At 34.2% G+C, this 14124-nt stretch overlaps 2 protein-coding genes across 2 annotated transcripts; one reads left to right on the forward strand and one right to left on the reverse strand.

Moving 5' to 3' along the window:
• The first annotated feature begins 2648 nt into the window (after positions 1-2648).
• On the forward strand, positions 2649-13078 carry LOC139514466 (uncharacterized). The gene is made up of 6 exons (XM_071303774.1): positions 2649-2735; positions 2853-2945; positions 8379-8506; positions 9886-9977; positions 10592-10851; positions 12717-13078. The coding sequence occupies exons 2-6, from the start codon at positions 2873-2875 to the stop codon at positions 12935-12937; spliced, it is 774 nt and encodes a 257-aa protein (XP_071159875.1). The 5' UTR covers positions 2649-2735; positions 2853-2872; the 3' UTR covers positions 12938-13078.
• On the reverse strand, positions 3307-7360 carry LOC139518175 (uncharacterized). The gene is made up of 2 exons (XM_071309865.1): positions 6162-7360; positions 3307-3872 (listed from the first exon to the last, which is right to left on the reverse strand). Exons 1-2 carry the CDS (start codon positions 6595-6597, stop codon positions 3307-3309), a joined length of 1002 nt encoding a protein of 333 aa, XP_071165966.1. The 5' UTR covers positions 6598-7360.
• Positions 13079-14124: the final 1046 nt, after the last annotated feature.

Genomic DNA, 14124 nt, shown 5'->3' on the forward strand with positions numbered 1-14124 from the left:
TAACTACATATACGGGCATAGCGATGAGTTTGGATATTAAACACTGTTAGACGATGCCAAAGGAACATTAACAATAGGGAACGAAAAATTGTCCCTTTTGTCCAAAAATTTCTACAGAGTTAATTGTACCCTTGCTTAACTGAAATATCTAGAAGAGGACAGTTACTGCTGTTTTTAATTTGAAATATTTAATAAAAAGTAAATATAAAAAAGAAGATGTGGTATGAATGCCAATGAGGCCACTTTCAACAAGAGACCGAATGACATAGAAGTTAAGAACTATAGGTCACCGTACGGCCTTTTACAATGAGCAAATCACATATCGCATAGTGAGCTCTAAAATAGGCACAGAAATGAACAATTGAAACTTGAAAACTTACGGCCTAATTTATAAACAAAATGATGAACGGAAAACAAATATTTAACACAGCAACAAACGACAAACACTGAAGTTCAGGCTCCTGATTTGCGACAGGTACTCACAAAAGGTTAAATTTGTTTGAAGGTTCGAACCCTTTCCTGACCTGGGACAGTTTTGTTTGAAGGTTCGAACCCTTTCCTGACCTGGGACAGTTTTGTTTGAAGGTTCCAACCCTTTCCTGACCTGGGACAGTTTTGTTTGAAGGTTCCAACCCTTTCCTGACCTGGGACAGATTTGTTTGAAGGTTCCAACCCTTTCCTGACCTGGGATAGTTTTGTTTGAAGGTTCCAACCCTTTCCTGACCCGGGACAGCTTTGTTTGAAGGTTCCCACCTTTTCCTGACCTGGGACAGTTTTGTTTGAAGGTTCCAACCCTTTCCTGACCTGGGACAGTTTTGAAGGTTCCAACCCTTTCCTGACCTGGGACAGTTTTGTAACAACACAACGTAAGAATAATCTATAAAATCTGTTGAAAAAGGTTTCACTCATTATATTGATACAAATAGATATACCTCTAACTAAATCACTGAGTAGACGTCCACGGGTACTGGTACATCCCCACAACAAGTACAGATCTGAGAGTACACACAGTTACTGACAGCTAGTTCAAAGCCAATAATATTTTTTGTTGATTTAATTTTCAGTAACTAATAAAAAAAACCAATATTGATATCAATAAAAACGTTTTCAAAGGTCTAAATGCGGTGTTGTATTGGTAATCTTTTAAAAAAGTTTATTTGATGGATCGATTTGTTTACCCGGATCGTTTCTAAATTTTCGGGCTCGGTAAACATCTCTGTAAAAATGCGAATTTTCCTTTGGATAAATATTGACAGTACATGTAGAGATTTCTTGACGAGTTAAAGAATAAATATCACCAAAAGAACGGTAAGTATTGTCAACCGAATGTGATTTAGACGGGTCTTTACTAGTTTGGCAATACACAATGATTTATAAATGCACAGGAACAAGTCTGCTATTAATGCGGCTCAATTGGAGCCCATAGGCGTTCCTGCAATCAATCGGTTGATAAATTGTATTGCCGAAACGTATAAGAATGTTGTAAGAGATTTTCATGAATTACAGCAAATACATTTGCATTCAGATTTTTCAGTCTACTCCGTTCAGTGTACAAAGCTATGGATAATATTTCTAATCCATAGTATTTCAATATTTTTCTAATTTCTTTAAATTTAATATTACTGAAGTCCTCAATAACAAAAACATCATGGATCCGTTTTGAAGACCGTACTTTGACCTATAATAGTTGCTATTACAAATTGTGACTTGGATCATAAAGTTGACTCATTGGCACTCATACCATATCTTCTTATATCTAGTATGCAAAACTGGTGCTATTTCAGTGGATATTTCATATCAGTCTGATTGAGAAATCGGGGTCGATGGCAGATCTGACGTCAACGTTAAAGACTTTCATAACATGCACGTATAGAATACACTCGACGAAGCGTTACAAATGCTGTGCTATCATCAAAGATCAAATAAGGAATATTTACCGCCAGATGTTTAGAGAAGAAAACAAAATTTTGCTTGTCAGTGAAAAGTAAAATCACAAAAATACTGAACTCTAAGGAAAATCCAAAACGGAAAGTCCCTAATCAAATGGCTTAATATGGTAACAACAGTCAACACTGTGTTACAATCTCAAAACAAACAAACATTTACAAAAAGCACAAAACGCATCTAGCAAATTAAAAAACACATTCATTGCATTGCGTGTTTGACGTAAGAAAACGATAATGCATACTTTTAGTCAAATGTTGTTCAGTTAGTTGCATAAATTTGTTCTCTTTGTGTATCATATTGAACAAGTAAGCAACAAAACCTCTTATATATAAACAGAAAAATAAGATAATTATGATTTACGTGATGTTGTTGTCTTATATTTGAAGGCCAGTCATGTATAATATTACCCGCAAGTACTGTATTATACGCTTTGTTAATATTTTGTTTAAGGCAACCATTGTATGATAAGATGATAACATGACCATATGGTATGTTAGCAAAAACCACTTCCAAAAAAATATAAACAAATACGCAAAACAGGCGTCATTAAAACACGACAACATCTCTTATTCACAACAACGGTCTAAACACAGAAGCAGTTACAATCCATTGGCCTTTGGCTGTTTCAAACTTTGGTCAAGCCTATCGTGACACGTTTTACGATATCTTATAAATGTTGATTACTGATTCATGTATTAAGATGCGATATGATCAAATTTATGCACAATGCTTATAAATATAAAGGTACATCTGATATTTACATAAGTATTACGGCACTGTTTTTACAGGTGATAATAGCCTAACATTATACTAACAAACAAGTATATTCTGGGATTAGAGGACAATTTTATAAGTTCATTTGTTGAATTCTGCAATTCTGATTCATTTTAATTCGTTTTGTACAGGTTTTCTGAAAGCAAACAGAATGTACAAGTTATATGTTATATTAACCATAGCAATATTGGCTGAGGGAGCTGTTGACAAAAGAAACCATGTTGGTAAGTCATTTAAAAGATAAAACAATTGATATTAAATCTGATTCTTAAACTATATCGGTAATATTTGATAAATTAATTGCCTTTATACTTCAAAATTGTTTGTGAAAAAGGAAACCATAAGACCACTGCTCATTTTTGAAAAATACTTTTTCTTCGTTTAAAAAGGGACGCGTACAAAATGAATACAAGCATTAAATAAAAAATTGTGTGCAATATTTAGATTTACCGTTCCTAAACCAGGTATTTAGAATTTATCTTTTATAAAAGGAAAATGTATTCCAGTAAATGCTAAATAAATGCTAAATGTGACTTAATTACTTGTGATGGGATAATTTAAATTGCCTTGAAACCATTTATATAATTATGTTTCGGCCATGAATGTTATAGACAGGTTGAAGGTATTGGCGATCGTATGAGTTCCAATTTTCCCAAATTCCTGTAAAGATGGTGTAAAAAGGTTTGATTTCCTGAAAAAGGAAAAAAATGCTACTAAGCAAGCTGCCCAAAAAGTTATATCCAAACTTTCATTTAAGTCTATAGTTGTAAAAATGCCAGACAGTATTTTAGGAGTTATTGGTAATTTTGGGCGTTTTTCAGCCCCTAGAACTCTTTTAACCCCTTTTAAGACACCTTTGACAAAATGTGTATCAATAGGGTAAGGCAACTCAGCCTCTTCATGCAGGAGGCGCACAATATTTAAATAATTGACAACTGAGTTATAACAAAGCCTTTGTGTAAGAAAAACAATATATCTGGCCAAATTATCTTTGCTAATTGGGACCATAGGAATTAGTAAACCTCTGCAAAAGGATTCATAACTTCTAAAATACAACATATATGTCTTTTTCGTTGAGTCTGCAAACATCCTGCTTTGGAAAAACAAAACTAGGCTATCCAACTCCTGCACCTTCCCTGCACTTGGAATGCCTACATAAAAGATAGGATAGGGCTTTATTAGACATATGGGATTCCAAATGCCTTAAAAACAGTGGTTTGGGAAGATAAAAATTCATAAATTGGTAAAACGCATTTGGCTCATGTAACCTAGATATGAAGTCTGCTATAATATTTACTTTCCCTGGAACATGGACAGCTGTTATGTGAAAATTATATGTTGCAGAGAGCCAAAACAAGTCCCTAAGGTAAGACATCAAAATTTTGCTGCGTGAAGTGCACTTATTCAAGCATGCAACAGTGGTCATATTGTCTGAGAATATAACGACTCTTTTATTTTCCCAATCTTTCCCCCATCTTTGCGCTGCCAAGACTACTGCAAGAGCCTCCAGCTCATTGATATGGAGATTTTTTACTACAGGGAAGTCATTTTCCCAATTCGTATAAAACCAGTCACATCCAAAGAAACCCCCTCCCCCCTGCTTACATGCATCTGTGTATACTGATGACAAGGGGATCTTTCCTAAAATGAGGGACTTTCCATTAAAAGTCTCTAAGAATTTTTTCCACCATTCAATATCATGCCGTATTTCGCCATGGAGGATTGCCTTATGCCAATCATGCTTTAAAGGGGTAATTGCGTCAATAATTCTGCGAAGGAATACTCTCCCGCCATGAACCACTGCTGATGCCCAATTAAGTTTGCCTGCTATAGATTGCAATTGCTTTTTTGATGCTCTTTTACGCTTACTAAATTCTGCCAATTCATGCTTAAGTAGGGAAAGCTTTTCCCCTGGAAGCCTTAACTCCATTGCAGTAGAGTCAATTTCTATGCCTAAGAAAGTCAATTTAGTGGTGGGGTCAACCACTTTTGACCAATTTATCATAAATCCCAACTTGCGAAGAAGTGCGAGTAAAATGTTTAATGCTTGGATGCAACGCTGCTTTGTTGTTTCACAAATAAAAAAATCATCTAAGTATGCGATGATAGTAAAACCTCTGCGTGACATCATACGACGGACAGCTTGGGATAGCCTATGAAAAATATGGGGTGCTAATTTTGATCCAAATGGGAGCTTTGTATCATAAAAAGTATAATCTGTTCCATCAGGGAAGGTCCATTTTAAACCAGTTACTTCTTGACTTTGTGAGCTAAGGTTCACAGATCTATAAGCGGTTTTCAAATCTACTTTAGCCATATAACAGTTTGGAGTAACTAATTTTGATGCTTCATCTAAAGTTTGAAATCTTTGTTTTTCTATTTCACCAACAAAGGAGTTTACTGCAGACCCCTCTGGTCTACTACAGTCATGAATAATACGGACGCCCCCGTCTGGTTTAGGTATAACTGCTAATGGACTTATAATGCGGGGAGTTTTTTCAGCAAAAACATAGTTGCCACGTTCTATTTCATTTAGAATTTGCAAATGAGCTTTTTCGTACAGGGGGTTGTTAGGTGAAGCGGATGGGTGGTTTTTACCAACTATTCCTGATGGTAACTCATTAGCTGCTGAGGTCACAATGTCAAACCCAAATTCTATACCATGAAGTAAGTATTCTTTGTCAAAGTCATACTTTAGTTCAGTAACCCAAGCATCAAGGTGAAGGTCACGCAGAGGTTTTACTGGGCCTAACCGTTTTTTGGAAAGCTAGACTGATGCCCAGAGCCAGAGTGTCTTTGTCCACAGCCTGGGACATTACACACATGTTCAAATTTGCACCCACTAAGTGAACAACCTAGCCTGGAGTTGAATTTTTTACATATTTCTTTCCCACCAGCTGTGTGAGAGGAAAATGGTTTAAAACCCTTAGATGTAGAAACTGGAGGTTTAGAAAACTTGTTTGAGTTACTACCCTTTGATTTTAAAAACACAGTTTGAATATGTGGTACATCAGTTCCCCATCTAAACTTATGAAAATTCTGCAACCTGCGATACTCTCTATCATAAAAGAAAACTGATGTTACATCATGCGAAAGAAACAATTGGTATGTACGAGTTGCATATGATAAATAGTCCAGAATGTTATTCTGGACTAGATGACCCTCTTCTAATAACTTATATAAAATTGCCAAGTTTGCCATTGACCATTGGCTTACATTTAAAGACTCTAGCTTAGGTTTAGAAGGTCCAGATTTTAAAATTAACTGACCTGAACCCGATTCTGATACAATCCTTTCATCGTTATCCCCAATGTTAACCCCTGATAACATGACAAAATCTACAATGTCTAAATAATTAGAGTTAGTTTTGTTATTTCCTAACGATTTAATAAATATTTGTGGGTCCTGCCAGGACTGAATGTTATTAAAACAAGCACTACCTTGATTTATGACACCAGATGCTGATTGCTGCTGTTGTAATTGATTTAAAACATTGCCAACACACGTATCTGTCAATCCGGATGTTGGATTGTTTTTGTTATTGTTGCCGCCATCTTGAATGTCTGTCACTTCCGGTGCGCACGCATCTTCTGTAGTCGGACATGCCGGAAGTCCACCATTACTGCTTTTTGGCGCGTTTTCAGTTTCTGCTTTAAATGACTGCCTTATGCTCTTCAGGAGTAGTTTCTGTTGTCCAATCGGTATTTTGGTCTTCTGAAGATCTTCGCCTTCTAAAAGCGCCAAAGCTTCCATTGAGTCAAATCCTAGGCTTATTACTGCATTTGCCGTGGCCTCGCTAAGCTTTTTCGCATCTGCCCAAGTTAGAACCCGTTCCACGTCTGTCATGGTCTTGGAGCTTGAACCTTCCAAAGTCATCTTGCTAACTGATTGCACGTTATCACAGCAAAGTTAATGTTAATATTTCCAATCATTGGTTACTGCACCAAAACATGATTTCCCGGTCTGCTTCCGAAGTTACGCTAATATGGTATAACTTGTGATGTCTAGAACGTTCCAGCTTAGTGCTCTTCAACTTTAAAAGTTCTGGTTTGCACATGCAATACGATTCTGCGAATAAATCACCGTTTCATCGGTATTAATTACGCTGTACCACGCGAGTTTATATCTTGAATTCCATGGATTTATCACCGAATTCCTGAAGTTTTCACAGATGAAATCAAACTTTCGTTAATAGTATCGTAAATTCATCTCATAGTACTGTAAATGTAAGATTTCCATTGTACTGTATAGAACGTCCACTTTCGATTGTTAAACTTATAATTAATAAGTATGAGAATAAAAATCTTTAGCCTTAGTTTAAACAAGGTGTTCGCTGCTGCAAGTTATTATTTTGAATGCTGAAACTGCCGATGATGCCAGACGATGATAATTTACTTAAATCTGATTGGCTAATTAATGAGGCGGGAAATATGAATACTAGTTCTTGATTGGTTGATATGAAATGCCAGACATATCAAGGGTACCTATGCTGCATCCTGATTGGTCAATATGAATAACGTTATGATATAGAGGCGCAGGAGATATAAACAATGTACATAGTTACCAGATAAGATTGCAATGCAATCACTGCCCTGCGATTTCAACCATGATTAATAATATATTTAAATAAAATATTCACATTAATACAGAAATAATATGAAACACAGTTACTGCCAAAAATCAGTAAAAATTCAAATTCTATTTAATTTAGACTTTTAATAACACTCACCTTTGCCATTAAATGATCAAGGAATTTGTATCAATACTGCGGAAATTTACGCAAAGGATATAATTTGAAAACAACTTTTAAAAACATTAATAATTGTCCTTTTGATATTTAAAATTACCGAAAATGACATTTTATCAATTTGTGAACAGTTTCTGTGTAATTTCATGCTATTGTTGTTTGTGATGGTCTTTATTTGTTACTTTATAGCACTTTTCAGTTGCTCATTTAGTATGTTCTCTCCAAAAGAGACGATAGAGGATAGTATCGTAGGTTAAAATGTTTCCCTTTTGGAGAATGTCTCCCTTCAGCTCCAACTTACATTTGGTTTGTTTCCGGAAGCTCGCTATTCTATTGTCTGTTCTGACTTCATAGTTTTAGAGGGTCGTTATTTATGTATAGCTGGTAGATTATGAAGCCAGCGATTTCGTTCCCATAGATTACTTAAAATCTTTATTGAATTATTTCATATCAAAAGATTTGGTTTTTGCATGATTTCAAATCATTCCACAATCAAATCTTTTGATATGATTTTCCCATCATACAAACGGGATATCACATCCTAGTTTTCTTTACTGCGTTTTGTCTTTATTTCCTAATATTTGTTACCCCCGTATTTGGTTGTACGTTATACGGAACATAAAAGTTAAGCTACTTAATCATAAATGGCTAAACAGAGACGTCATACAAAACAACATACTAGTAACTTAAAAATATTACAAGTATTATTAGAAATACAAGCAATATTAAAGTATTAATTCATACACATTTCCATTTAAATCGGTAAGTTCAAAGCCATTTTCAACATTTGTGTTTTTGCTTGTTTCAGACATCGTACTTTGCATGTACATGTAATTAAAGTCGACAAAGACCATTGTTTTATGTTATCGTATCATAGTGATTCCAAACAAAGCTCTCTATTTCATTTTAGTTTCTCATGTTGATACCGAAGTTAAAATACAATTACATCTTTCCGACGTCCTTGAAGACTTCTCCGAGAAATTGAATGACAAATCAAGTGACGATTTTCAGAGAAAAGCAAGCCAATTTTGTTCAAAGGTTAGTAAGCAAAATCTTATTTATTTATTTAGTACTATTATAGAAAAAATTACTAGACCGGGAATTCACCATATTATATACCAATTTTAAGGTGACTACCTATACTTTGTTCTTCTATCAATATACTAGTATATGTTTTATTTATATTCATTGCGTTGTTCATTTTAAGCTTGTTATTTGGATATCGTAGATCATGCACAAAACACAATTTAGTGTTTTGTATTACTAGAAATTTAAATTAATTTATTAACAACAAAATAACAAATACATGTAGGTAAAATGTTTGAGTCTGTAGAAAAAATTAGGAAACCAAATTTTTAAATAATATGGTAGGTCTTCCAAATAGGTAATTGAGACCTTATCGACAAGTATGTTGCTGTATGAATACATATTGCTTGAAAAGCGCCGATAGCCAAAATTCATGCATTTATTATGACTCATTTCTTCTGATTTAATCTGTATAACACGATTGGTTTATTTCTCATTTTCCCCCTATGTATGATATGTATGATTTTTAATTACGTATCACAAGTAATTGTCATATAATATACGAAAATGTTTAAATAGCTCTATGTAGAGATAAAAAGATGTGGTCGTCGGTTGGTGTCTGCCTCTTAGTCGGGTTGTTGTCTCTTTGACACATTCCCTATTTCCCTTCTCAATTTTATGTGGTACATGTATGAGTGCAAATGAGACAATTCTCTATCCCAGGAACAATGTGTAAAACGTATACAATTATAGGTCAAAGTACACTGTTCACTTATGGTTTATTCAGTATGGACGGATATGGAATTATTCCATCGGAATAAAACAATGTAACGCGACATGATTTATCATGGATTACTCTTGTTGTGTACATTATGTGTTGATAAACACGAGAGTCCCAGTTCACTTGTACCAGACAGAAAAATTTAATTCATTAGATAGAATGAGAGAATAAACATGTTCTGTGTCAAAACTAATTTTTAACTTAAACCAGAGAAAAAGTACTAGACAAAAATACTTCTGAAAATAAACCATGTCGTTTCTTCTAATTTAAACTGTAAACCACAAACACAAAAGCTGAAGAGAATTTGTGATTCTGTGATATCTTTTTGGAAAGGGATAATTGGTACACGCTGTCGTTTGAAGACTAGCTTTCCATGATCATATGAGATGGTACATGTAGTTGCAAGCAGTTTTAGTATTTGTTTTCCATTTCATTGTTAGAAAGAAGAATAGTCGGCCCTTTGATTAAAGGACATTAAGATTATACCTGTCCCCTCACATGAAAGTATTTAGATAAAGTGATTGGTAGACGTGTTGTCGGACAGACACGTGGACTAAGCATAACACACAACATAATATATAATTTCAAACAAATTATACTTTATTTACAGCTCGAAAAAATATTCCATGGAGATCTCCCCGTCATTATTTCTGGATCAGAACCTTTGAAGTTTGAAAAGTGTGAAGTCGAGAAATTCAACGTGTAAGCTTGCTTTATAGACAAATTTGCATAAAATTATAGTAATTATAATTCTTTTCCAGTTTGTACATAGCTGTTTGTGAAATTGCATAGGATGTCAGTATCAATTTTATTTTTATCTTCATTCTCTTAGATTGGAATTTTAAAAATGGAAGACGACCGAGATTACTTTGGGTTTATTTTACTGCGAAATTGAAATATTTCAGTTGTTTTTCCACGCTAAACATGCCATGCCTATGGTGTTTTTTTTATATTCGGTACTTTTGATTGACAACAATCGAGAGGCATTCATAATTTAAATTCAACATTCATAATTACATGTGCTTCACTTGACAACGTCTTAGGAAAATGAACAAAAACATTTTGATACCACCTTATGTCATGGTTGTAGCATATAAATGGTATTTAAAACTTGAATACCTCTCTTGGAAATATTTTAGAATCATAAAAGCGTTGATCGTGCACAATAACGAGTTTTATCCATTTTATTGGTTCTTTCATATTCATGTACAGTTTTCATTGGTTGAAAATAATAAGGGATGGTTGAGGTTGTAACACAGCTATAAGTGATAATAGTATACAGCAAATTAAATGTTCTTGTTATCTGAATATTGTAGGAAAACATTTAATGGTCTTATATTGGAAACAACTGTCGATTTCTACCTTTATTTCACGGGAAGATACGACGAAAAGTTAGTACCAGCCATTTTTAATGCAATAGTGAAAAACCGCGATAAGTCAGCAAAACCTTCACACAAAGGCAAAGGGGTAGTCAGCATTGGTGGACTTTATTTTTATCAATTTGATATTATGTCTATAACTGTATGGGTGAACACCCATGAAGTTGAAGATGATGAACGCTTTGATCGACGATCTTGTAAGTATATATTTGAACTTTTATTATATACAATAAAAAGGCGGGAGTTTACAGATATTGAAAAAGGCAACACAAGGGGGCAATTACAAACCACAAGTCGAAGACAAACATGTAACACCATGACAAGGCAAAATACGTCTCCACCATCCCTAAAAACACTACACCGAAACACTATCACAAAGACTAAAGCAGCAACCATTTGATTTTCTGGGGGAGGGGGGGGGGGGGCTATGGATTTTTTTGGAAAAAAAAGTTTGTTTCCAGTTTTTGGAGAAAAAAATAATTTGTTTTTGATTCTGAGAAAAAAAAATTGTTTGTTTCACCCTCAGCTGCCACTATATGTAATGCTAAAATTGAAAGAAAAAAAATGTTTTCGACTTGTCGCGAAAAAAATAGATTGTTTTTCGCCGCAGGCGAAAATAAAAATTTGTCCAGAAAAATAACCCATAGCCCCCCCCCCCCCCCCCCCACAGAAAATCAAATGGTTGCTGCCTAAGCGAGAGAATCAGCGCCATTCAAAACCGGGAGTAAACCAAGATGCTCCAAAAGGGTTAGCAGTTCCTGTTTTACTAAATAAGTTTCGAATTTCATGATGAGTACCTATTGTTTTGTTTATCAATTGGTGAGTTTTTTCTATCACGTGAAAACTAACTCCAAATATACCACTTATTTGTTACACCATAATATATAATTGCTTAATTTCATTGTCTGAATTGTGTAATCTTTTCTCTTAAATTCACTAGGTTAATGCATTTGTAAATATATTATATCTTAAGATTACACACATTAATTATCACCATTAACATTGAAAACACAGGGACCAAATAAAACCAACACAAAGAAGCATGTAATGTTTCGGGTCCGTAAACGGGGTTGTGTCTTTTAAATTCTTGTTTGTTCTAAATTTAGCGTTTTAATATGATAATATAATTCTACTGGCGAAGGATACATTACTTTAGAAACTAGCAAAATCTTCCATTCATTTGAATATGAATTGTTCCTCTTAATTTAGAAACATCAGCACTGTGTTTTAAATCGTCAATTTTTTAAAATTTATTCACTTTAGTGTAAACGCTAGACGAATTAGAACTATTTTAAGGTGTATGTCATTTGCCCTTATTCGTTGTTTAACTTTAAGTGTTGTTTGCTACTCTATAGATGCTCATTCTACATCTTCCGCATTGTTTTTCTCACTGAAGTTCACCACGAATAGCATGTTATTGATATATTTTCCCTCTTTTTGACAAGTTGTATATTTATACGTTTGAACGTCCCATTGTTTGACATACGTAGAGAAAAATGTTTCATCCGATACTTTAACCTAGCTATAGAGAAATGTCTATTTTTGTTTTGTTTTGCGGTTTATGTTTAAATACGCATTTATGTTAGAATTGGAACGTGTATTCCGTTAATGTTGTCGAGAGAGTACCAATCCGTCTTGTAATAACTCTTCTGAAGGTTGTATACTTCAAGGGAAGCTCTATCCGGCATGCACAACCTATCAATGGCAATCTTAATTACCCTTTCGATATACATAATTTGCAAAAGGGGGCGAAAGATACCAGAAGGACAGACAAACTCATAGATAGAAAATAAACTGACAACGTCATGGCTTATAAAGAAAGAAAAAACCAAACAGACAAGTAGAAGTACACAAGAGACAACATAGAAAATCAAAGACTAAGCAACACGAATCCAACCAAAATTGGGGTGATCTCAGGTACTCCGGAACTGTAAGCAGATCCTGCTCCACATGTGGTATACTAATTATCATCCTATTTATGCAATAAATTTTGCTACTGGACGTTAACCAAACAATTATAATCATAAATATAACTTCTGACATGTGACATATATAATTTTAGCTCTAGAGACAAGAATACTCGAAATACTTCTCGACAGCCAGATCGGGAAGACAGTTGCTAGGAGAACCATGGATCACAATAGCAGCGAACGAACAGTTTACGAACGAATACCAGTTCAGAGAATTAACGAAAAACTCCAAAGATTGATGAAAATAGAACAAATCACCGCCACAAATACAGAAAACAGGGAGTACAACGATCATGCATTTGCTCTGCAATAAACTGTCAAATAAAATGAGAAAGGAAGATGGAAAAGACTTCATTATATGTTTATTTCTTAACTGTTTCTTTATCATAAATATGTATAAATTTATAAAGCTTAGAAAATGATGTCAGTTTTATTCATTAAACTATAAACGAAATAGTTGTTTTTAATACTTTGTCAAAATGTTGTTTTCACCTTGTATTTTAAAAACTATGAAGATTATAAAACAAATGAGTATTAAGGCATCGAGTTTTTATGCCCCACCTACGATAGTAGAAGGGCATTATGTTTTCTGGTCTGTGCCTCCGTTAGTTCGTCCATGCGTCCTTCCTTCGTCCTTCTGTCTCGTTTCAGGTTAAAAATTTTGGTCAAGGTATTTTATGATGAAGTTGAAGTCCGAACAACTTGAAACTTAGTACACAAGCTTTCTATCTTTCTAATTTCAATGCCAAATAAGAGATTTTTTTCCCAATTTCCTGGTCCACTGAACATTGAAAATGATAGTGCGAGTGGGGCACCGTGCACTATGGACACATTCTTGTTTTATTTTATTTATATGGCTTTTTTATGCAAACATCTATGGTCTTACAAGCTTTTTTTAAAAATGAATAAAAAAGCAAAAAAAACCAAACAAACTAGTAAACAAGTATGTAGGCCGACTATCTGCTATCTCGTTGACTCATAACTTTTTCTCATAAGCCATATTTGAACCGAGGTTTTAAACTCATTACAAGTTTCGCCGAAAACATTAAGAATTTGATTTTTTTTCTATTATAATATAATTAACTTTTTGAAAATTTGCAAGTCAAGGCAAAGACCTAAAAAGTGAACAAAACTGAATTAGGTAATGATTCAATCAGGGAACAGTATATGTTCTTGACTCAATGCATCTTTCTGACTTGTTGCTTGTACATGAATACATTCAAAGTAATATAACAACTCTTGACTCTTCCAAGCTTCCACAGATATATTAATTACGATTTCAACTCATTGCAACTGTAACAAGCTTTCTCATTGCTGAAGGCCGTATGGTAACCTATTATAGTTGTTTATTTCTGTGTCATTTTGTCTCTTGTGGAGAGTTGTCTCATTGGCAATCTTTCAACAACTTTTTTTATACTTCATTAATATATCTGCATTTCAGATTTCCCAGGATATGTTTAATTACATCTTCTTTCTTGTTTGCATTAATGACATAACCGA

This window comes from Mytilus edulis, chromosome 3, assembly GCF_963676685.1.
Source record: "Mytilus edulis chromosome 3, xbMytEdul2.2, whole genome shotgun sequence".
In the NCBI taxonomy this organism is placed as follows: domain Eukaryota; kingdom Metazoa; phylum Mollusca; class Bivalvia; order Mytilida; family Mytilidae; genus Mytilus; species Mytilus edulis.